Below are 24,145 nucleotides of genomic sequence, written 5' to 3' on the forward strand. Positions count from 1 at the left end.
CGCAGACCATGGAGAGCGCGCTGGCGGTGCCCCGGCTGCCCCCGCATGATCCGGGGACGCCGGTGCCTGTCGGTGGTGGACATGCACACGGGCGGCGAGCCCCTGCGCATCGTGCTGGCTGGGTGTCCGGAGGTGTCCGGGCCCACCCTGCTGGCCAAGCGGCGCTACATGCGCCAGCACCTTGACCACGTGCGGCGACGGCTCATGTTCGAGCCCCGAGGGCACCGGGACATGTACGGGGCTGTCCTAGTGCCGAGCGAGCTGCCGGACGCGCACCTGGGCGTCCTGTTCCTGCACAACGAGGGCTACAGCTCCATGTGCGGACACGCAGTGCTGGCGCTGGGCCGCTTCGCCTTGGACTTCGGGCTTGTGCCGGCGCCAGCTGCGGGCACCCGCGAGGCCCGCGTCAACATCCACTGCCCATGCGGGCTGGTGACCGCCTTCGTGGCGTGCGAGGACGGCCACAGCCACGGCCCGGTGCGCTTCCATAGCGTCCCGGCCTTCGTGCTGGCAACAGGTAACGGGCGGGACGTTTGCAGCCCAGGGCGGAGCTGCAACCGGGACGCAACTAACAACATTAACGGTGTCTCTAGGCTGGAACTCTCGCAACTAACCCATCCCGCGTGCCCTTGCAATTAATAAAAAGGTAAATCACTGCGAACGTGTGTCAGCAGTCTTGCGTATTTGCTTGGTGCGTGCAATTTCTGTTTTCCCTGACTCCCATCCGCCTGTGGTTTTGAGAGACCCTTGAGGAGTGAGGAATTCCGTGTTACCCTGACTCAGCGCCTCCTTCTGCACTGGTGAGGCATTCCTAGAGATTTCACCGGTGGGTAAAGCAAAGTACGGTCAGGGTCAAGGAAAGAGCGAAGAACAGCCAATGTACCAGGGTTCCAGGCTGGCTCAGAATATGCTTGGTAGACACAGAATCACAGTAAGTTACTAAACCTGGTCTCCTTTCCTCACCTCCCTCACTTCTTTGAGGAAGAATTAAATGAGAAGGAATGAACAAAGCAGTTTATAAATCATTAAGATACGAATGTTGCTTTTCTTTAAGAACAGGAACACACATTGCCTGGTTTCAAATCCTGATAACCCCCTAAAGCTGTGCAACTTGAGGCAAATTACTTAATTTCTCTGTGCCTGTTTATTCTCTTACCTCATAGAGTTTTTTTGTTAGGATTAAATGAGAGTATGCAAGATACTGTATTCCTGGAGATAGATTGCAAGGTATATATGATTGCTAAAGTTCCGTAGGCCTATTGTGTGATTAAAAGGTTTTGCTGGATTCCCTAGTACAGATCCTTGTACAGCTTATGTAAAGCAGGGCCTCTGTATAACCATAACCCTTACACGAGGGAGATCCCTCATGGGGATGACCTGGCAAGCTGGCATCTGGTTTCTCATCTGAATACTACCTCCCGGGGGCCGCAGTCTTATCAGTAAGAATGCTTTAGTCGTTGTGACTGGAAGTGAGCCAGGAGCCGGTTTACCAGGAATAGAGTTATCATTCTCTTAAAAATCTTCAAGCCATGCAAATCATCTGTTAGAAAGTTGGACCTTGATTCCCCCTGAAGAACTAGGTTTCAGATTAGCCTGATTTGATAAGTAATAAAACAGGCACTTTTAGAGCAACCTCAGGCAGCTGAAACCCACAAGTTAACGAAGAATGCCTCTGGAGAAATTGATGCCATTTTCCCAGAGAATGGTGTCACTTCCAGATTGGGAGGCCACTTGAGGGAGACAGAATTTATGTTTACGATTCCATTTTTAAAACCTCAACAGTTTAACTAGCGTGGTTACCAGAATTCCCCCCAGGCAACTACAGCAGCAGATTAGAAACACTCTAGACTTCTGTGGGAAATGGCAGCTGGCAGCAAGAACACGAACTACATCACATTTCTGGGTCAGTTAGGGCCAGGGTCAGTCAACCACTTGACCTCAGTAGTTCCTCTCAGTAGTTCCTGAGAGCATCACTGTGTGACAGTACAATAATTAATGGTAACTGAGTTAAGAAAATGAAATGCTATATTCTCTACTTTGAAAAATGCATACAAGACAGACATAGAGTTCAAGGTCACTGCCCCACCTCTCGCCATCTCAGTGACCTTGTGCTAGAGTTCATACCTCAGTATCACAGTCTGTAAAATGAGGATGACAATAGTACCCACCTCGGAGGGTTGTTGAGTTCTTCTCCACCCCACTGGGCTAAAATGCAAACTCTTTTTTGTTCACAGTATTCTAGGTGTCTAGAAGAGTAGTTAGTCAATGAATATTTGTTGAATGAGTAACTAAATAAGTGAAATTTGGAGAAGAATATGCTGATTGACAAATGTAAACATCTGGTCCTCTTGAGAAACCTATTCCCATTGGAAATTAAAGTTTTGGCCTTCGAGTCCCTAATCTGTGCCAGGAACTCCCCACACATGGAATTTTCAAAACAACTCTTTGAGGAGAAATAGCAGGTACAGTCTGCACAAGACACCAAAACCATATTAAATGGCAGAACTAGGGTTGGAACCCTGGCCTATCATATGGCTTGCCTCTCATCCTTAAAATTTTTTGTAGTTTAAGGAGATATGTTTCAATTTCTGGAATACTGCTTAGTGTATCACACCTCATTCACAGATACAGCGTATTTTAAAATCTATCTTGTCCAACTAAACTCCAAGAAGGGAAAAGCCTATGTTTTATTCTTCCTTGTACTTCTTATATCTTCTACAGTAATTGGCACATAGTAGGTGCTCACTAAGTCTTGAGCAAAGTAAATCAAATTGAAATTTCAGTGATATGCTTGTATAGAAGAAAAGAAAAACCCTTAGATTTTGGATTGTGTTCTGGATAGAGGTTGTGTATTTTAGTAGAAAGGGTTTGGGCTTTGGAGTCACCTGGTCCTGGGTTTGACCCCAAGCTCTGCCACTTATTTGGTGGGTAAGTCAGGGAATAATGTGAGGATAGTAAGTAAAACAGTACCTACCTCTCAGGGCTGTAGTAATTAAGGCGCTAATGTAATGAATTAAGGAGCTAGTATATGTAAAGACCTGCCACATAGGAAGTACTCATGGGTGAAATAAATATCTTAATTTTTAATGTTAGTAATTTAGTGATTAAAAAATGAAAGAGTCACCGATAATTGATGGACAAGGGTAACTTTAAAGGAAATTTGGTCCGTTTTAAAGAAAAGGAAACCAAAACTCAGTGAGGTGTAGCACTCTACCCAACTGCCCACCCCAAGAAAACCAGACCCAAGATTCTAGAAAGGGTGGGCCAGGGAAATGATTGTAGGCTCAGGGATGACTTCTCCTGAACCAGCTTCCCAACTCCATCCTGGCCCCCGGACTGGTGGCCAATGCCGCATTCGGGTGTTACAATCAAGAGAAGAGGGCAGGCAGACTGAGCCCCGGGACCATCACCTGGGTCTCCTGGTAAGTGCTGATCTTCATCCTCACCTTAGCTCTCCACCTTCCAGCAGTCTCTCATTTCTATTAACTTCCCCATTCTCTTTTCATGAAACTTGCTTTTCTTGTTGCACGAGCATCAAGATAAAGACATTTTTTATTCAGTTTTGTTGTTACAATCCACAGCCTGTTTTACTCTTTCGATGATAAACTTGATCTATTTTAACACATCATGGGTTAAAAGGGCTTCTGTGGACTAATGTGGACTGACAGCATACTGATAGCCTTCTGTGGACTGATAGCATGCTGGTATCTTTGTATGACTTAGCATGAAAACTCAAGAACACAAGACATTTTCTTTCCCAAAACTTAATTTCTGAAATTGAAACCCTACTCTGTCCTTTTGGTTCACTTAGCCTCATCACTCTATGTGTTGTCCCCTTTCCTGATATGTGTGAGCAAAAGGTTTCTTAAAAGGGCTGTGGCCTTGGAGAGGATGGCACTTCAGTCCTCAGCTTACACAGTTAATCAGCGAAGTGGAGCAGCAGCATTGGCTGTCCCACCTCACCTGGTCCATGCCCTCTGCACCACCTCCCCGTCCTCTGTTTCTTCACGTCCTGCTCCTGTGTTGCCCTGTGGAAGTTAACACAAGTCCTCTGTGCACTAAGGACCTTCAGCCTCCACTCTTCTCAAGGCAGAAAAAATGTATCTCTAGGAGAAATATTTCTACCTTCAGGACACTCCTTTGCCAACAGATGTCTTTCCCTTAGAGCTTAGGCTTCTGTAAAATAAAAACGTGAAAGACAAACTTTCTCCCCTGCCATAGGCTTCCCTGAAAGACGGTGATCACCAAGCCAGCTTAAATTAGGGAAGAGGAAAAGAGGAAAATTTGAGAAGAGGGGAAATAAACATCACCCAGCCCCCTTTCTTTGGAAATACAGATTGAAGATTTCAAACTACTGACCTTCAGGTGAAACTTTGGGGATATTCAGACTTAAAATGCTCAAATAAAAACCCTGGTGCAAAATGATGCTGTAGCGGTCAATGATTCTACAATGTCATTTTTCTGTGTGTTTGCCTGCAGGATACCTTAATTAGATGAAAATATGTAGATAAGTATATATACTTTATGTAGAAAAATCTTTTAAAATTTTTGTTTTGACATTACAGCTGAAGAAAACTGATTTGTAAATAGGATCCAAGATCCTTACTATTTTAAACCATCTCTCATAGTATAAGTGGGGAATAGACATTTTCCTTCTTAGTGTTCACAGGGATGCCCTTGGGTTTCCCTGTCTCGGTCTCAGCGGTGTTTCCTAGAAAAGATCCTCAGAGAAGTTAATGAATATGTCTGTATGAGTTAGGGAAAGCATGACATTCAGTTTGTAACTTCTGCAATCATCAAGTTAAAATAGAAAATAGAATGATACATCTAGCTATTATTCACTTGATGCTTACTAATTTTAAAAAATTGATTTTTACTTCATTATTTTTATGATAGGAAAAGAACATCCCTCTTGAAAAATAAACATATTAAAAATCCTTTGAATTTTGTTGCTAAAATACTTATTAACAAACACATCTTATTTCCAAACACATCTTTTTTTTAGATCTTATGGTGGATGTTCCTGGACATGGAAAGGTGGTGGTGGACATTGCATATGGCGGTGCATTTTATGCATTTGTTAGCGCTGAAAAGTTAGGACTAGATATTTGTTCTGCAAAGACCAGGGACCTTGTGGATGCAGCGAGTGCAGTGACAGAGGCAGTGAAAGCTCAGGTCAGAATTACTCTGCTTTCATAACCAATGCCCTTCTCTGTGGCATGGAGGAAATACACATTTTTAGGTCTATAAAGAAAATTAAATGATGTTTAAATTATTAGTAGTACTAAGAATAGGGTACTTATTAAAATCTTAGCCTCTAGAGCAAGCTTGTCCAACCCATGGCCTGCAAGCCACATGCAACCCAGAATGGCTTTGAGTGTGGCCCAACACAAATTTCGTAAACTTTCTTAAAACATTATGAGTTTTTGCAATTTTGTGTGGCTCATCAGCTCTCATTAGTGTTAGTGTATCTTATGTGTGGCCCAAGACAATTCTTCTCTTCCAGTGTGGACCAGGGAAACCAACAGATTGGACACCCCTGCTCTAGAGCAAAACTATCTATGAATTCTAGCTTTACTACTTGTAACGTATATAACCTTGGACAAGTTACATAACCTCCATATGCCTCAGTTTTCCTGTCTGCAAAATGGAAATTAAAAAATACCTGCTTTGTAGGGTTGTGAGAATGAAATAAGTCAATAAATGTAAAGGACTTAGAGTAGTGTCTGGCCAATAGTAAATGTTCAGTAAATGATAATATTATTTTTTTGGGACAGGGTCTTGCTCTGTCACTCAGGCTGTAATGCAGTGGTGTGATCAGAGCTTACTGTAACCTCAAATTCCCAGGCTCAAAATGATGCTTCTGCCTCAGCCTCCAGAGTAGCTGGGACCACACACCCAGCTAAATCTGTGTGTGAGTGTGAGTGTGTGCGTGTGTGTGTTTATATAGAGACAGGATCTCACTATGTTGCCCAGGCTGTCCTCAAACTCCTGTCGTCATGTGATCCTCCCAACTCGGCCTCCCAAAGTGCTGGGATTACAGGTGTGAGCCACCACACCCAGCAATTACTAAATTTAATAATACATACATACTAATATAGTTTATAGTTCCTTAAATGTGTAGAAATGTATTTATAGAATTATACAAATTTTAAATGCGTGTGTGTGGTCATTCTGTAAAACTTGAAAATAATAAATGTAAAATATAGCATACAAAATGGATTTAAACCTTTTTTTATTTCATAGAGAACATTAATTCCTATTATTTTTTTCCTATATTGCTAAGAAGTTACTCAAATAACTACTTAAATAACTCTGGTTTTTACTTGGGAAAGCTATTTTGATAAAATCAGTTTAGATAATAAATAATTCTAGAATATTCTTTCACTTCTAGCACAAATGAAGCACATTTTACCTTGAAATTTGGACCTATAAATAAAGCACATGTACAGTATTTGAATGTTTAGTATGTGAAAATTTAGTATGTGAGAATGTATTAGTAGTAAAAAGTAACTTGTGTAAGATAGTGTCTAATGTACTAATAATTATTATGTTCTGAAGCTTTATTTTAAAATAATTTATAACTTAAATAACAAAATGAGCATACATACTGTATCAGTATTCTAAATTATTTTTCTGGTACTGCCAGTACCAATATGTGTAATTATATTATGATAGTAACTTTTGAAGCTCTGAATGTATATCAATTCTCTGTTCCATTAGGCAGGACAGCTAATAGTTTGAGTTAACAATTTGGCACAAAATAATTTCTCCTAATTTTTAATGAATTGAACAGAAAAAGTCATGGATATCTTAATAAAAGGTGTAATTTTGTCCTTCTCATTTGAGTTTGAACTCAACAAGGTGGCAAGGGGTGGACTTTGAGGGAGGAAGGATTCTAAGAAAAATGAGGACAAGTTCTATTATTGATGTATCAGACAGTACAATTAATTACTCTGTGAACTGTTGACCATTCACACTGCTGAAGCAGATTTAGGAAAAGGTCATGGGGATGGAGAGTTAAAGTTAATATAAATTCATCTTCATTCAGTCACTCTTTTAACAAACATTTACCAAAAACATACTGTATGGATGTTAGTTAGACACTGTGCTAGATCCGAAAGAACAAACTCCATCTTCGAGGAGCTAGCTCCAGTGGGGGAAGCGAGCATTGTGTTGGAATGTGCTATAGTGGAGGTGGGGCATATCGCTTTAAGAGGATAGAGAACAAAGATTCAATCTGCAGGAGACTTTAACGTGGTTTCAGATGGACTCTTTGGATGTTAAGAATCCAAAGCTGTTCCATTGCTTTAAATGACATGTAACTGGAAGTAGAAAGTACTAATTGTAAGGATATACAAGGGAAGTAAGATTATAGCAATCTCAGTCATACTACAAATGTTTGCAGAAATCCAGGAAAAGTTAAAGAACTAGACTTCCAAGAACAAGTAGCTTTGCACATTTGGACCTGAATCTACCATTGAGTGACTTAGTTACCCTGCCAGTGCCTGCTTCTTTGTGTGCATATCTACTTCTTTTTGATGAATCAACTGACTTCATCGGCTACAATAAATCTATTTTTCATCCAATTGTTTCTCTTACCTAATAGCTTCTGCATTCTTAAAGAATGTTATGTCCTCTCACAGCCCTTGTCTCCATCATTGATATTAACTTCAGCTCTAGATACTCAGAGCCTGATTTTCCCACATTATCCTCCTTAAGCTTCTGAGAATAAGACTATGATTGCCTTAGCTCATCCTGTTGGAGAAGCCATCACCAGCCTGTGGATTGACCATCCTGGGGTCAGTGCTGCAAAGACTATGTGTATTTGGGGTGGGAGGGGTGTATAAAATAGGACTGCTTTTTTAGCAAAGGCTATATGCAGGACAGCTTCCTTAGAAGGGACTCAAAGTATGATAATAATTATAACTTCCAATAAAGTTGTTTCTTCATCTAGACAACGACATAATTTCTAGCAATTAGTATACGTTGCCCAAAACAGTATTTTAAAAATGATAAGGATAAAAAAGTTACGTCTAAGAATGACCCATCTGCATTATTTATAAAGATAAATTTGAATCAAAATATTTATTTTGTATGTGGTTGATTTTTTTTGTTATTTGCAGTTTAAAATTAATCATCCTGATAGTGAAGACCTTGCCTTTTTATATGGAACCATATTAACGGATGGAAAAGATGCTTATACCAAGGAACCAACCACCAACATTTGTGTTTTTGCAGATGAACAGGTATTAAAACTGGAATGTTTAGGGACAAAAGCCAGGTAATATGGAACTAAAACATTATGAACATTCTATCTTCATTTATTCTGAAACAGGTTGATAGAAGTCCCACTGGCTCAGGAGTGACAGCCCGAATTGCCTTACAGATTCACAAAGGGCTTCTGGAACTGAACCAGGCCAGAGCCTTCAAAAGCAGTGCCACTGGCTCAGTATTCACAGGGAAAGCTGTGAGGGTAAGTGACACCCTTAGCTTCTTATTTATAAATGTGTCACTTATGAGACCGAAGAGGCCTGAGTTGGGTGTTTGATAAATTTCTTCAGTCAGCTCTCAGAAGAGAATTTTAAAGCAGGCCTGTAAAAACTTCTTTTCAACTAGAACATTGGTTCTCCAGTGTGGTCTTGGGACCCCAGGGGACCCCTAAGGTCCTTTCCATGGGTTCAGAAGGTCAAAACTATGTTTACAATAATGGCATTATTTGCTTTTCACTCTCATTCTCTCGAGTGTACAGTGGAGTTCTTCAGAGGCTACGTGATGTATGATAACCCAACCAATTGAATGCAGAAGCTAGATATGAGAACCTAGTTGTCTTCTGTTAAGCCAGACATGAAAGAGGTCTGCAGAAATATCAAACATTGCCAGTTTTCTCATAATTTTTTTTGTTTTGGCAAACATAGTTATTTTCACAAAAATGTAGGTTTGTTATTTTTAAAATGAAGTAATGAACAGATATATCTAATTCCTAATATAGTAAATATTGATAGATAAAACTTATATAAAGAAAAACTCTTTGGGATCCTCACATCTTAAGGTATAAAAAGGTCCTGAGACCAAAAGGTTTGAGAACCACTAAATTAGGGTTTGGGTTTTTTTTTGTTGTTTGTTTTTTGTTTGATTTTATAATAGTGTTTTATTTGATATAATAGGATGTGAAAGCCCTGAAAAGTTGTGGAACATCAAATTTTTGTAATGGAATAAAATTTTAAATGTGCTAACAGCTAAGTGATGAATCTCAGTAGTAAATGAAATCTACTACAGAATGATTGATCTACATTCAGTAAATTATTCTACTCATGAAGAGTCCTTTAACATAGCAAACAATCTATCCTAATATAGCTGTTTTTAAGATTTGGTGTTTCTCAATATTAGAGTTTCCTTAAGGATCTCTACATCATATAGCGGTCTTAGACATGTGAAACCATTTATGTTGTATGCAAAAATTTGGAACACATTGTCTTCAGAATCTGAAATGGAACATAAAAATAATAACATACATTTATACTTCACTGTGCATCAGTTTTCCAGCTAAACACTTGATACATGCCATCTCATTTAATCCTCACAAGAATCCTACAAGGTCAGTACTGTACTGTTGTTATCCTTTTTAATAGATGATAAAATGGAGAATTGGAGAAATTAGGTAATTTGCCAGAGGTTAGTTAGTGAGTAGCAGATCCAGGTCATGAACGTGGGTCTCTCTGAACAGACCAAAGCATTACATTATATTGCTGTCAGAGCGAAAGGTCAATGAGGCTTTATATTATAGGAACTGTTATGAGAAGAATCTGGGATGCAATGTCCCCCTAAATAGAGAGGGAGCCGAGAGACCAAAGAATGACTCAGACAAGTCCAGGTCGGCAAGTCGATGAATTTATTAGAACTTCCATACAAGGCACTCCTGGGAAGCAGCTGAACAACTATGGAGACCCATCCTGCCTCCTGATTCTCAGCTGCTTTTAAGCTAATTTTCTGGCTCTTTGCCTACTGTGTATGTGTGATAGGACTGTTTTCCTTGGTATGTTCCCAGATATTCTCTGGGATATTTGGGTTCTCAGAGATACCCGCTCCTTGGCTGGGCACCATGTCCTTGGCTTACCCCCCCAGCCTTCAGGGTTCAAGCAGTGGACATACATCCTTACATAACCTGGTGAAGGACCTCTCACACTACAGCAACTTTATAAAAAGATAAAGTATTATACCCCAACAATATTTGACATTTTACCTTTAGCTTCAGTTCTTCTTCTTTTAAAAAGTAGAACATAAAAAAGATATGCTGAAGTTAATGTTTCCAGTTATTTGTTTTACAGTTATTGGTCATGCTTGCCAGAACGTCTTCACTTGCATCATGCTCTCTCCCTGTCTGTGTGGGCCTGTCCAGGCTCCCTGATGGTACCTTCTCAGTTTCTTTACCTGCCCCAGCTTCTTTTCCCTGTCCTTCCATTTAGATGTTCCCATCACTTCATCCCCAGCTTCCTTCTCATCTCATCTACAGTTTGATGCTGCTGGGCAATTTCATCCACTTCCTAGGCTTTAGTTTTCAACCATCTACTGATGATGACTCCCAAACTTTTATCCCTGCCCTGCCTACCTACCCTGTATGTCTTCCTGAATATAATGCACTTAATCCTGATTGTTCATTATACTCATCTCTAAATCACTGTCCCAGAGGTGTCTCAAACTCACCTTGTTAAAAAGTTCTTCCTTCCTTTCTCAAATGTGCTCTTCCTTTCTCTCCCCATTATGGTTAATGCCATCACTAGCATCATTTCCAAGCGGGAAACTATGGTTATAATTAACTTACTGCTAGTCCTCAGTTCCCACATGCATTGGTCAAGAGGCCTATCAGTTCTACCTCTAAACTGTCTCTATGTTAGTATATATTCTACTTCTCCATCTTCACTGAAAACTCCCGTAGTGACTATGGAATCATTCAGTGAATTGAGGTTATCTTTTAACATGTTTCTGGGTCTTTTGTCTCTCTCTTCTCCAGTTTGATCCTCACTTTACAGCTACAGTTATCTACAACACAAGTCTGACCATATCACTCTCCTTAAAACCTTCCCTTGCCCGTAGGATTTCCTTGCCATTCCTTCACATGATGAAAGTCAAGAGTACAATTTTCAAGCCAGATACAATATGAGTGCAATATTTTGATAGTATACTCCATCTTTTTTTCAGGAAGCGAAATGTGGTGATTTTAAAGCTGTTATAGTGGAAGTATCAGGACAAGCCCATTACACAGGTACAGCAAGCTTTATAGTAGAAGATGACGACCCACTGAGGGATGGATTTCTTTTCAAGTGACTTCTTCCATGATTTTAAGGGCTTTCTTTTTAAAGTAATCATTATCCATAATGAATGTTTTCTCTAAATTATGTGAAAACCAATAATCAAATTATACATATAAACTATCTTTCTTTCTAAAATACTACCCTGTGACTAAATATAAAGTCATTATACTTCATATTTGCAACTGTATTTTGGTATAAATATCACTTATGTCTAGCATACAAAATGCCAGAAATTCAGTCTTTTTCTAGTGATTAACATATCAGGTAAAATTTAAACAGTAGCTACTTTTAAAATATTGCTCTATAGTAATTACTATTAATATCATATTTTGTTTTAAAGACTCTTTGAATAATATGTGGAATTTAACAATGAACTTTACAAGCTCATTATTTTTGTCTTCCATTTATTTTGAGTAGAATAATGTCCTCTCTATAAGCAGCATGTAAAGGAGATGGATTATAATAAAGTACTCAACACTTAGCACAATAGCCTGGGAAGGATGGGATTGGAGTCAGCTTCTTTGTTATAGCTGCTGCTAGGGTGTTCTCTGTGGCGCAAAGCCCAGCATCTACACCCACAGGTAATGAAGTATCAGAGACTGATGCTAAGAAGACCAACTAGTAATCAGACTTTTGCTGTATCTTTAGGGCTTTTATAAAAGGGGTTGCTTATTGCATTATTAAAATGCAGATATATAGTAGAAATTAAGCAGTGAATCCTTACAATGCGCGGTGGCTCAAGCCTGTAATCCCAGCACTTTGGGAGGCCGAGACGGGCGGATCACGAGGTCAGGAGATCGAGACCATCCTGGCTAACACGGTGAAACCTCGTCTCTACTAAAAAATACAAAAAACTAGCTGGGCGAGGTGGCGGGCGTCTGTAGTCCCAGCTACTCGGGAGGCTGAGGCAGGAGAATGGCGTAAACCCGGGAGGCGGAGCTTGCAGTGAGCTGAGATCCGGCCACTGCACTCCAGCCCGGGCGACAGAGCGAGACTCCGTCTCAAAAAATGAGTCTCATACTCTATCAGCTGCATGCTAGGTAGATTTAAAACATGAAATAAATGCTTAGGATTGGTATTCCTTCTAGTTAATACTTATCTATGAGCCTGTTAAAAATAGCTGAAGCATTAAAATATTCTAAGATGCGATGCTCTCCGAGAATTCAGTAGACTCTTTTGTGAGATAGGTAATAGTATTTTATTTCGGAGCATCCAGAAACTGAAGTAATTAATTTATTTAACTGGCTTTATCACCCAGAGAGTCTGTATAGGCCTTATTATTAGGTCTGTGATTTAATTCCCTGACCAAAAGGAAAGCTATCATGTTAATGTTTTTTATTTCTCTATTACACAAAAACAGTGAGGATGTTTTTCACTCATTCTCCACAGAATTCTGTAGTAAATAAATCACTTACCTAAAAAAAATGACATTATCACTAACTCAGTATGACCAAATAATTTTTGCAGATCAGATTTGCTATACTTAAAAAAAAAATAAAATAAAAACGGAACCATTATTTTCCCTCCAAATCTCACAAGTCACATGAATTTGAAGGAAGATTGTTTAAAAATTACATTTTGTAGCATTTTATAATCTATCAGGTACATACTGAAGTACATTCAGAAATGCATATTATGATTACATGGCCATCAAGGTAGGGGGTAGTTTTACTCACTGACCTTGTTTAGAATTGTCAGCACTTGGTGATATTAAAAAGACTTTTAGTTGATTTTAGTATTGTTCTAAAATTCTCTAAAGACGGCACACCCCTTTATCAACTGCACCAGGGAAAACTACTACTCCTGCCCTACCCATGGTATGCCACTGTTTTTATCCCATTTATACATTTAAGGGAGATGCAAGTCAAACATGTTAAACAACTCTCCTAAGGTCATTTAGAGGCTGCAAATCTAGGAGTTCCGACTCCAAGTCTAGTATTTTCCTATAACACTTCCTCCAGTTCTAAGATAGGATGGCCATAACTTGGTCTAGGACATAGTACTTTAATAAGAATGTTATATTTCTTGAACATTAAACAATAGCTATTACCTAAGTCTTCCTAAATTTCAATCCAAACCAGAGCTGAACCCTTGCAATAGTGTTCATTCCTGCTATACTTCACCCTGGTTCCCTTGAAGTAAAAAACATTAGGGAAATCAACTCCTCCTCCTCTGACCTCCACATGTCTAGTCAGTCACAAAGCCCTGTTGATTCTGCCTTCTTAATACTGCTCACATCTATCCCTTCCCATCTCAGTGAGGGTCTTGCCTCATCAATTAACCTCTTTCAGGTGTCTCCAATCTCCTGCCCTCCCCCGCCCTCCACTTGTTCCTTCCCCTAAGTATTTGAATGTGCTGATTGTAAACAAAATGAAACAAACATCCCTGTCCCTCCTTCCCTCTGTAGATGGCTGTCACTGCTAACTCCTTCCCTTAGTATTTAAGCTTCTAGATTCCTTACTGTCTCCTCAATGGGTACATTTTCTTACCTTCCATTTTGCTATTCAACTACTGCAATCTGGCTTCTACTTCATTACTCATTAGAAACGTTACCTAATTGCCAGGTCTAATGGTTTATGCAATCCATGGTGGCCCCCACTGCTTGCTCCCTGCAGGCAGGTGTGGTCCATTTTAGAACAGGCAACTCTAGTCCCTTGGTGCTGAGCTCACCCACAGAACCACTCAGGCTTATGAGGTTGGTACCCAGTCCCCTTATGCCCACCAAAGTGTTGCAATTGTATGGGCCCAGGCCCATCTCCTCTTCATCATGAACTCACAATGCACTTTGCTCCAAGTCCTCCAGACTCAGTAAGAGTTAGGTCACCCTTCTCTTCAATCCTGAAAGCCACAAATTCCACACCCCTCTTTAGGACACTGTTCTTCATACTTCAATGTGCATGTGCATCACCTGGGAATCTTAGATTCTCATTCATCAGACAAAGGGTGGGGCATTTCTAACAAGCTCTCAGGCGATGCTAATGTTGCTGGTTGGAGTACTGTGAGTAGCCAACTTTTGGATGAGCCTATCTTAATTACCTGTTTGGGTAATCCTGGCTGGCAACTTCTCCTCTAAGCTGTAAAACAGATGAAAAGCCTGTTAGCGCTCCACCTGGAGGTAAAGGATAGCGTTGACCAGAAGATCACAAATATGTCCCTCATAAGAGGCTGGGAAAATTGCCTTACCTTCTTTTCTGAAAATCAAAACCATAAAACAGCTGATTTATCAATAGACCAATGTGCCTCATTAACTATATCATTCACCTGCCTAGCTTTGCTTTCTTTATCTGCTTCTTAACTTTTAGTACTCCCTAGCATTCCATCCATGGTGCTTTTCTTTCTTCCCTGACTACTCTGTCCTTAAATTGTCACACTCATTCCCATGGTTTTCCCTCTTGTAGAGGGAACCACATCCACATCCCTAATTTCTGAGGTCTAAGACCATACTGTAGATTCAGTACTTAGAGGACAACCAAGATCATTTTCCCCCTAGATTGTGGCCCTTTTCCCATATTCCCAAACTTGATTAATGGCACCGCCATCCACCAAGCTAGGGACTTGGGATTGACCCTTGGCTCCTATTCACAATCTTTGTCCTCTTTGTTGATGCTCCTGAGGTGGATAGCTGTGGATTTCTCTGGCCATCATGCCTTTTCCCCTTCTTTTACCCTTTTTTCTTTTATTTTTTTGAGATGGAGTCTCACTTTGTCGCCAGGGTGGGAGTGCAGTGGCGCAATCTCGGCTCACTGCAACCTCTGCTTCCCGGGTTCAAGCGATTCTCCTGCCTCAGCCTCCTGAGTAGCTGGGATTACAGGTGCCTGCCACTACGTCCAGCTAATGCTTTTGTATTTTTAGTAGAGACGTGGTTTTACCATGTTGCCCAGCTGGTCTTGAACTCTTGGCCTTGTGATTTGCCCACCTTGGCCTCCCAAAGTGCTGGGATTACAGGTGTGAGCCACCACGCCTGGCCTCCACTTCTTTTATCAACAACATTCTCCTTTTTCTTTGGGAAACTACCTGCATGTAGTCTTGCTAGGACTGCCAAGAAACTGGTACACCAGTCAGACTTTCTCCCCCAGACCTGAGATCTTGAGAAATGACATAAGGTCTGAAAACTGAAGCTGATCTATTCCAGTGGTGGCCTAAAGATATCACTCCCATCAGTTTCTGCTCTCCCTACCCACAGGACTGCTCTGACTTTTCTTCTTGGAGCTGCTGTTAGACTGTCCTTTTGTAAATGGAACTTCCTCCGTCCTTCCAGTAAATTCCTATATTGCTTATGTGAACCAGTGTCCTCACTGTGTTACTTACACCCAGAGAATCCTAATCCATATACTACCTGCCCTAATCTATACATAACCTCTCCTTCTTCACTGCAAAGGTCCACTTCAGACTCTCATTTTTCACTTGGACTATTACAATGCCTCTCCTTAAGTGGTCTCCCAAATTCCAGATTCTCCTCTTACAGTTACTCAAAAAATATTTTTTTGTATGTTGGCATTCGTATAGCAGTTTGTTAGAGTGCTAAGTGCTGGGGATCTCATAAAATAATCAGGCAAGGTTTAGGTCCTCGTATAGTATACAGTGGGAAGGCAGGTAATACTTAGATAATCACACAGAAACTTATAGACCATGGTTATGTACTACAATGGAAAATACAGAGTGCTGTGAAACTAACAGGGGAACTCGGCCCAATACATGGGGAGAGGAGGGTATCAGTCAAGGGAGGCTTCCTCCATGGACCAACTTTAATGCGAAGATGGGGATGCTAGGGAAGGGAGGAGGAAGATGGAGCTTTCCAGGCAGAGGGCATAGCAAGTGCAAACGCCCTAAGATGGTAGGTTTAAGGAAGTCATAAAAGCCGAGTGTGGCAGGAACACAGCAAAAAAGAAGGAAAGTGGTACCGAATGAGACTACAGACGAAGCAGGGGTCAAATCATGCAGTGCCTCACAGGAAATATTAAGGATTGGGGTCCTTATTCTAAAATAAATGGGGAAAGCCAATAGGATTTTTTTTAAGAGACATGGTCTCACTATGTTGTCCAGGCTGGCCTCTAACTGCTGGGCTCAAACGATCCTCCCTCCTCAGCTTCCTAAGTACCTGGGACTACAGGCACATGCCACTACACTGGCCTGATTGGAGGAGTTTAAATAAGTAAGTGGCATAAAGAATTTTTTTTTAAGAGCATGATGCCTATCTGCCTACAATGTAGGGACTGGATGTGGGAAGACCAGTTAGGACAACAGTGACAACAGTAGTCCAAAGAGAGGATGAGAGCCAAGATTCAGGATGGAGGAGGTGAATGGATGCAAAGATAGTCTGCAACTAAAATCTGTAGGTCTTGGTTGATGAATTGGATGTGGACTGGTGGTAAGGAGGAGGGATTTATCAAGGAAAACTCTTAAGTTTTTGGCTTAAAAGCTAGAAGGATGGTTCTACCATATTCTGAGATACAGAGTATTAAGGACCAAGTTTTTCAGGGGAAGTAGGAAGAGGATCATGCACCCATTTGATGCACCACTGGCACATGAAGGAGAGATGCCAAGTAGCATGGCATGTAGGTTGGGGCCACAGACATAATTTGAGTAATGAATATATAGATAATCTTTCAAGTCCTGGATGTGAGTGAGATGGGGCTGAGGGGGGAGTCCAGAGGAGCTGAGAACAGGGCTTTGATGAACTCCAGCATGTAAAGGCAAGTGGAAGAGGATGAAATGGAAGAGGAGAGGACACTGAGAAAGATGAGGAAGGAAGGAACCAGGAGAGTGCAGTCCTTCTGGTCCTTCTGAACCATCCACTTGCTCACAGCCCTCCCTTGTGCTATTAGCCCCTCCTCCCCTGATGAAGTTTAGTCTCCAGAGCATGGCCTACAAGGCCCATCATAAGGTGGCCCCAGAACACTTTGATCATTTATTTCCTTCTTCACTCCCCATCTCCAATATCCTAGAATTCACACACTGCTCATTTTAACACTAACCTCAAGACTTTGCACATGCATCAAATGTTCTTCCCCTTTCTTCTTTTTCTAAAAAGTCTAATGTCACCTCTTGTACAAAGTCTTCATCAGGAAGAGTTAGTTACCTCCAAATAATTTCACTCACATATTTTTAAGACAATATTTAGCACACTGTAATATACTGTGTCGGCCTGTGACTTAAGCTTATTTGGGCTGGGTTTCCTATCTTATTTGTTGTTTCCTAAAACTAAGCACAATCTTAGAAGATTGTGTTTGCTAAATAAATTAAGGTATGATAATTATATTTTTGCCTTGATTGACAAAATTAAGATGAATTCAGTCTAGATTAAGCTGGGGTTGACAGAACCCAAGAGGACATTTGGCAACATCTGAAGACATTTTTAGTTGTCACAGCTGGGAGAGGTGCTACTGGCATCTCGTAGGTAGGGGCTAGGGATGCTGCTGAACATCCTACAGTGTATAGATGGCCCCTGCAATAAAGAATTATCTGGCCCAAAATGTCCATGACGCTGAGGCTGAGAAACCGAGTTTTGGTTTGCCACCTTAAATGTTCTTCTATTTATACTGTAAATTTCCTGTAGGATATTTTTTCTGAATGAATAAGCACTCCAAATACTAATACCATTGATTCTAAGACCTACACATGTACTAGTCATTCTTTAGAGCGGTGTTTCTCAAATTTGTGCATCAGAATCACTGGGAGGGCTTGTTAAAACATAGGTGCCTGGGCCCCACCACAGGAGTTTCGATAGATCAGGGGTATCCTATGCACTGTAGGCCTGATAATTTGTATCTCTCAAGGTTTCCAGGGGATGTTGATGCTGCTGGTCCAATGTCCATACTCTGAACCACTGCTTTAGAGAAGAGCCCAGGGTTAGTTAACCTGAGGGTTTATCACACTTTTCCCCATTAGGGGCCGTGCCCAGAAACTTGAGATGCAACTTCCCTGGGTAGCCCTGCCTTTCTTTTCCCTGTATCTCCCAGCCAGATACCTGGAGCTGCATCTGTGATGATTGCCAGGCTGGCAGCATCTTAGACTCAAAACACACCCCATTCCTGAGAACAGATGAAGGCTGCTAGCAGGGCAAGGCACCAATCCCTTTCCCCCCATTTATCAGCCAGTAGGGGCCTAAGGTCCAGGCCCATGGAAATGAAGTAACATCTAAAGAAGATGCATATCCTAGCTCCTCAGAGCACCTGTATCAGAATCACGTAGGGGGTTTAGAGTCATGGGCCCGTCCTCAATAATTCTGTCAGCCAGGGAATCTGCGTTTTATGAAGCTCTTGACATCAGTGGTTCTCAAAGTGTGGTCCTGGAACCAGCATCATCATCATCACCATCAGCGAGCCCGTTAGAGATACAAATTCTTGGGCACTTCCCCAGACGTATCCAAAACGCTGGGGTTGAGACCTCGTCACTTGTATTTTAACACGCCCTCTATGTGAATTTTCTGTTTAGCTCAAGTTTGAGAATTATTGGTTTAAATTAGTCGACTTCTCAAGTTGAAGATGTCTGGATGTAGACTTCTGGATTTTTCTTTCACTTCACGTTCTAGATTCCTTTCCCACCTGTATATACCAAAAGCACCCACAGCAAGCAAAGCACCCCCCGCCCCGCTTCCCAAAAGGCCTGCCTGTAGAACATTTGTACCCTACAAAAGAGAGCAAGAGTGAACTTTCGCTGAATGTGGTCATTTGTTTGCATGCCACTCGCGCTTTATCTGGCCGGACAGTGGTCCCTGAGGAGGTAAACCTGGCACTCTTGTAAACCCGAAGCCTCCGGCCAGTAACCTCCCGAGGCGCAGTATCAGGGACCGGCTTTGCAGCTGGTACTGGATTGGCGTCCCGCCCCGCGCTCCTGCGTAAACACGCGGTTCCCTCGGCAACGTTCGGAACCCACGTCAAAGGCTCCGCCGGGTCCCCAGAGACCGCCACCCCTCCGGCCGAGCCCAGCTCCCCGCAGCGGCCGCTAGCCCCCGGCCCTGAGCCACCCCTCCGACCTAGCGGCCCCCGCCCCCGCTGCGGGATGAGCAGATCCGCGGCCGTCACTGGGCCCCATGGAGGAGCCGCCGCCGCCACCGGCCAGCCCACCAGCGAGCATGGCCTTACTGGGCAGCCCGCACCCCGGCGCCCCCTCCGCGGCCGGCCCGCCTGGCGGGACTTCCTCCGCGGCCACGGCAGCCGTGGTCTCCATCAGCACCGTGGCGACCGCGGCGGCCGCGGCGCTGGGGAACCTGAGCGACGCAAGCGGTGGCGGCACAGCTGCCGCTCCCGGTGGCCGCGGCCTTGGCGGGTCCGGGGCAGCGCGGGAGGCGGGGGCGGCGGTGAGGCAGCTCCTGAGCCCGGAGGCGGCGCCGCTGCTGTCGCACGGAGCTGCGGTGGCGGCCCAGGCGCTCGTCCTCCTGCTCATCTTCCTGCTGTCTAGCCTGGGCAACTGCGCGGTGATGGGGGTGATCGTGAAGCACCGGCAGCTCCGCACCGTCACCAACGCCTTCATCCTGTCGCTGTCCCTATCGGATCTGCTCACTGCGCTGCTCTGCCTGCCCGCCGCCTTCCTGGACCTCTTCACGCCGCCCGGGGGCTCGGCACCTGCCGCCGCCGCGGGACCCTGGCGCGGCTTCTGCGCTGCCAGCCGCTTCTTCAGCTCGTGCTTTGGCATCGTGTCCACGCTCAGCGTGGCGCTCATCTCGTTGGACCGCTACTGCGCCATCGTGCGGCCGCCGCGGGAGAAGATCGGCCGCCACCGCGCGCTGCAGCTGCTGGCTGGCGCCTGGCTGGCGGCCCTGGGCTTCTCCTTGCCCTGGGAGCTGCTTGGGGCGCCCCGGGAACTCGCGGCGGCGCAGAGCTTCCACAGCTGCCTCTACCGGACCTCCCCGGATCCCGCGCAGCTGGGCGCGGCCTTCAGCGTGGGGCTGGTGGTGGCCTGCTACCTGCTGCCCTTCCTGCTCATGTGCTTCTGCCACTACCACATCTGCAAGACGGTGCGCCTGTCGGACGTGCGCGTGCGGCCTGTGAACACCTACGCGCGCGTGCTGCGCTTCTTCAGTGAGGTGCGCACGGCCACCACCGTGCTCATCATGATCGTCTTCGTCATCTGCTGCTGGGGGCCCTACTGCTTCCTGGTGCTGCTGGCCGCCGCCCGGCAGGCCCAGACGGTGCAGGCCCCCTCGCTCCTCAACGTGGTGGCGGTCTGGCTGACCTGGGCCAATGGGGCCATCAACCCTGTCATCTACGCCATCCGCAATCCCAACATTTCGATGCTCCTAGGGCGCAACCGCGAGGAGGGCTACCGGACTAGGAATGTGGACGCTTTCCTGCCTAGCCAGGGCCCGGGTCTGCAAGCCAGAAGCCGCAATCGCCTTCGAAACCGCTATGCCAACCGGCTGGGGGCCTGCAGCAGGATGTCCTCTTCCAACCCGGCCAGCGGAGTGGGAGGGGACATGGCCATGTGGGCCCGCAAAAATCCAGTTGTACTTTTCTGCCGAGAGGGTCCACCAGAGCCTGTGAGGGCAGCGACCAAACAGCCTAAATCCGAAACTGGGGATACCAGCCTCTAAGACGGTTGGGATGGCCAGCTTATGAAGGCAAATTTCCACTCGCATTATTTAATGATGGAAGATTCTGGGGGAGAGTCGTGGATTTCATAAAGCCAAACATTTAAAGCTGGAGGCGGGGGAGGCTTACCACTTTCCCCAAACAACATAAAAGACAATGTCCCTTCTTCAAAAGTGCCAAAAGGAATGTAAAATGCAAAAATTAAAACAATCTTAAACCACATAACCAAGCATTGTGAACTGTAAGTGCCAAAAATGACAAAAATAACATTCACTATAACTGAAAAGCTCATATTACAGGACCACACTGTGAAACAAACAAAACATTGAATGCAGCTAGTATTGTTCAACTACGTAGAATTTCAGGAATGAATGGAGACCCTCAAAGCTGCTTGAAAGCCCCTCTAAATCGCTAGCATCCAACAAAACTTTAGCTTCTAGAGCTTGCATCTCTGACATGCTTTGGGTGCTTAGATTGCAAGTGGAAAAGTCTTATCCTTACACACATTGGTGCACTTCCTCACCCCACCCCCAATAACCTTTGTGGAAAATTGTTAATTCATTTAACTCGTTTAAAATCATTTTAGGATTTTGAAAAGGTGGTTATTATTAGATAAAATTCAACCATCTGAAGGACAAATAGAAGTATGAACATAAATGCGTTTTTAAATGTTTTCCAAGATTATATGTAAAAATTAACATTCCTTCCACTAGCATCATATCCCCAGAATGATCTTCCTTGGAAAACTTTGAAGCTTTATCCTTACTCTAACCTGCTACTTTTATTTCCGATAAATTTTGGGATGCTGCTCAGAATGCTTTCACATTAAAAAAAAATATTTTCATTGTAGAAAATCTTTGTCTTTTGAGGTAAATTTGATTTTTGGATATAGCCAAAAATATAATTTGAAGTCAAGTTGATTGAATAAGGTGAGTCATGCCACTTTATTTAAATTATTATTATTTTTTTAAATGAGACCTCTATAAAGCCACAAGGTTGGGTTTCCTATGTGGCTTTTAGCTAACTGAAAACGATTCCAAAGAGAAATTCTATAACTATTTTGAGAAGCAGCCTCTTGGAATTAGCATAGACTTTTCCGAGAAGATCATACTCTTCTACATTTAGAAATTTGGTGTATTTTGTGTTTTTTAAAAGAGCTGATGGTTGCTTTATAGCTATGACTTGTCAAAGATAATGTAGTATTAAAGGGAGAATAGGTGTGGGACTATATGTAACAGGGTATTAAAACACAGGCATAAAGTTGGAGAAGAACTTCAAGCAAACCGAAAATATCTTTAGAAATATGTAAATCAAAGATGCTTTTTAAATATCTATCTTAGCAAAAAAGATGGTTTTACAATAATTCAAAAACGTAATTCAGGATTTGTGTAGGTGAACTTTCTAATTTTAAATACAACTATACACAGGATCATTTACTCGGAATTTTTAAAAATGTTATTTTTCCCTCTTTCTTTCCCTCCATCCTACCCCTCTTTTCTTCAATATTTCATAGCCTTAATTGAACAAGTTATTTACAGTAGATGTGAAAAGACATTAGCTGTCGTATGAAGATTTCAATGTGAAATAGCCAGCATTTTCTTCCTGTAAAGTATTTAAATATGTTTTTAAGTATTTCTTTGTTTGACAGGTGGGTACATGTCATTATTTTGTAATCAAAGGTGGAAATATATGATTCATGTCAGAGCTAAAGATGTTTTAATTTTTTCTGCTTCTCAGTGTATCATCACAAATCAGAAGTTTGCACATTGTGTACTACACTCGATGTAGTACAAAGTAGATGAGATAATCTCTCCCCTCTAGCCCTTATTTTATAAAGCATATACAGACTTCATGCAGCTGTACTAACAAAAACAGGTATCTGTAGTATTTGACTGTTAAAGGCAAAAAAATGTGTATTTTTTGACACCGAGTCACTTTTGGGATTTAGAGAGAAATGATAAAGTCTTCCAATTATAAAAGATATCATAGAATAGGAAGTACAGTTGTGAATAAAGGGCAGAGAGTTAGAGATCTTAAGAGTAAGGAGGTGAATGTGTTGCAAAATAGTGTGTTGCCTGGGAAGAAGAATTGAAGGAAGGCATTGAAAAATAAACGTGATATAGAAAAAACCTACCTGGTGAGTGAAGGAAAAATCGGAGAGATTGGAAGTGACAAGGTGATGGCAGGAAGAACTTTAAGGAAGAAAAGGAATTCCAGCCCTACCTCTTCCGTGGCAGGAAGTTTGAGGAAAAGCATGGCTTGTGAAAGAGACCGTTCTGTTAGTGGCTCTGAGAGTCATGGTAGGCAAGAATTAGAGGGGAAAAAGAGAAAGTTGTTCATAAATTACTGAACAATTTACAATGCTCTAAATTGTTTGTTTTTAATCCAAGGCTATCCAACTATTTAGTGGTAGAATTAGGATTTGAAATGCAGTCAGTTTGGCCTCAGAACCCCGTGTTTTTTCTCTCTATTCCCACAGAATTCTACAGGTAAGGAAATGAAGAATAATCACTTATGGTACTGTCATCATTATCATCATGATCATCATCTACCATTTTTGTTTCCTACTTTATATAAGGGCAACTTCCTGGGAGCTAAGGCTACTAAAAGGTAGAAGCCACGGTACTCATCTGCAGAGGGCTTACAGCCTCAGCAAGGACCTTGTGGCTTTGTAACAACAATCAGCCATAACAAGTTTACTTGTGGAGAAGAAAAGGTGTAGCATTTTCAGAAGAGGCTATCAAAGAAGAGAGATGAACTTGGAAGCAAGAGATATGCAGGCTATAAGTCAGCCACCCATTTGACCCAGTGTAAATACTTAGACAATCAATACCTCAAAAGGTGAAGAAAGAATGATTCTCAAAATAATCTAAGACTTCGACCTTTCCGTGTGCTTACTATGAGTATGCAATTATAGTGACTTCGTGGGAAAAGGAGAAAGAAAAGCTATGAAATACTGGAATGGATTAAATATTGAGTACTATGTAAAGGCCAGAATGTAATCCTTCATGTCTCATTCTGCTTCCCGTTTGGGTATTTCATTTGGGCGGAAATAATGCAGCAACAGGTAATACTCTGTATAGTAGGTGCATTAGCTTATTTAATCCTTAGAGCAATCTTATGAAGGCATACTATATTATCACTCTCCCCATTTTACAGATGAGAAAACCAAGGCACAGAGATGTTATGTGATCACACAGCTAGTAAGTACTAAACATGAGATTTGTACCTGGCAGATTAGTGCCAGAAGTCATCTCTAAACTGCTATACTGTACTGCCTCTGTCTTTTGAAAAAGACAATGA

General features: G+C 42.5%; 2 protein-coding genes across 2 annotated transcripts; both read left to right on the plus strand.

Annotated features, from left to right (window-relative positions):
• Positions 1 to 8: 8 nt before the first annotated feature.
• On the plus strand, positions 9 to 11,432 carry L3HYPDH (trans-L-3-hydroxyproline dehydratase). The gene is given in 6 exon segments (XM_010363107.2): positions 9 to 65; positions 67 to 517; positions 5,006 to 5,175; positions 8,127 to 8,249; positions 8,339 to 8,476; positions 11,200 to 11,432. Coding segments are annotated over 6 exon segments (1,065 nt in total). The 3' UTR covers positions 11,326 to 11,432.
• Positions 11,433 to 19,196: 7,764 nt separating this feature from the next.
• Positions 19,197 to 23,830, plus strand: GPR135 (G protein-coupled receptor 135). Its single transcript, XM_010363105.2, has one exon. The coding sequence runs from the start codon at positions 19,345 to 19,347 to the stop codon at positions 20,842 to 20,844; it is 1,500 nt and encodes a 499-aa protein (XP_010361407.1). The 5' UTR covers positions 19,197 to 19,344; the 3' UTR covers positions 20,845 to 23,830.
• The last annotated feature ends 315 nt before the right edge of the window (positions 23,831 to 24,145 follow it).

The sequence above is a fragment of the Rhinopithecus roxellana genome, chromosome 5 (assembly GCF_007565055.1).
Source record: "Rhinopithecus roxellana isolate Shanxi Qingling chromosome 5, ASM756505v1, whole genome shotgun sequence".
Lineage (NCBI taxonomy): Eukaryota > Metazoa > Chordata > Mammalia > Primates > Cercopithecidae > Rhinopithecus > Rhinopithecus roxellana.

Bases quoted from the DNA above. Each gene is read 5' to 3' on its own strand.
- GPR135 (XM_010363105.2), top strand. From the start codon at position 19,345: ATGGAGGAGCCGCCGCCGCCACCGGCCAGCCCACCAGCGAGCATGGCC.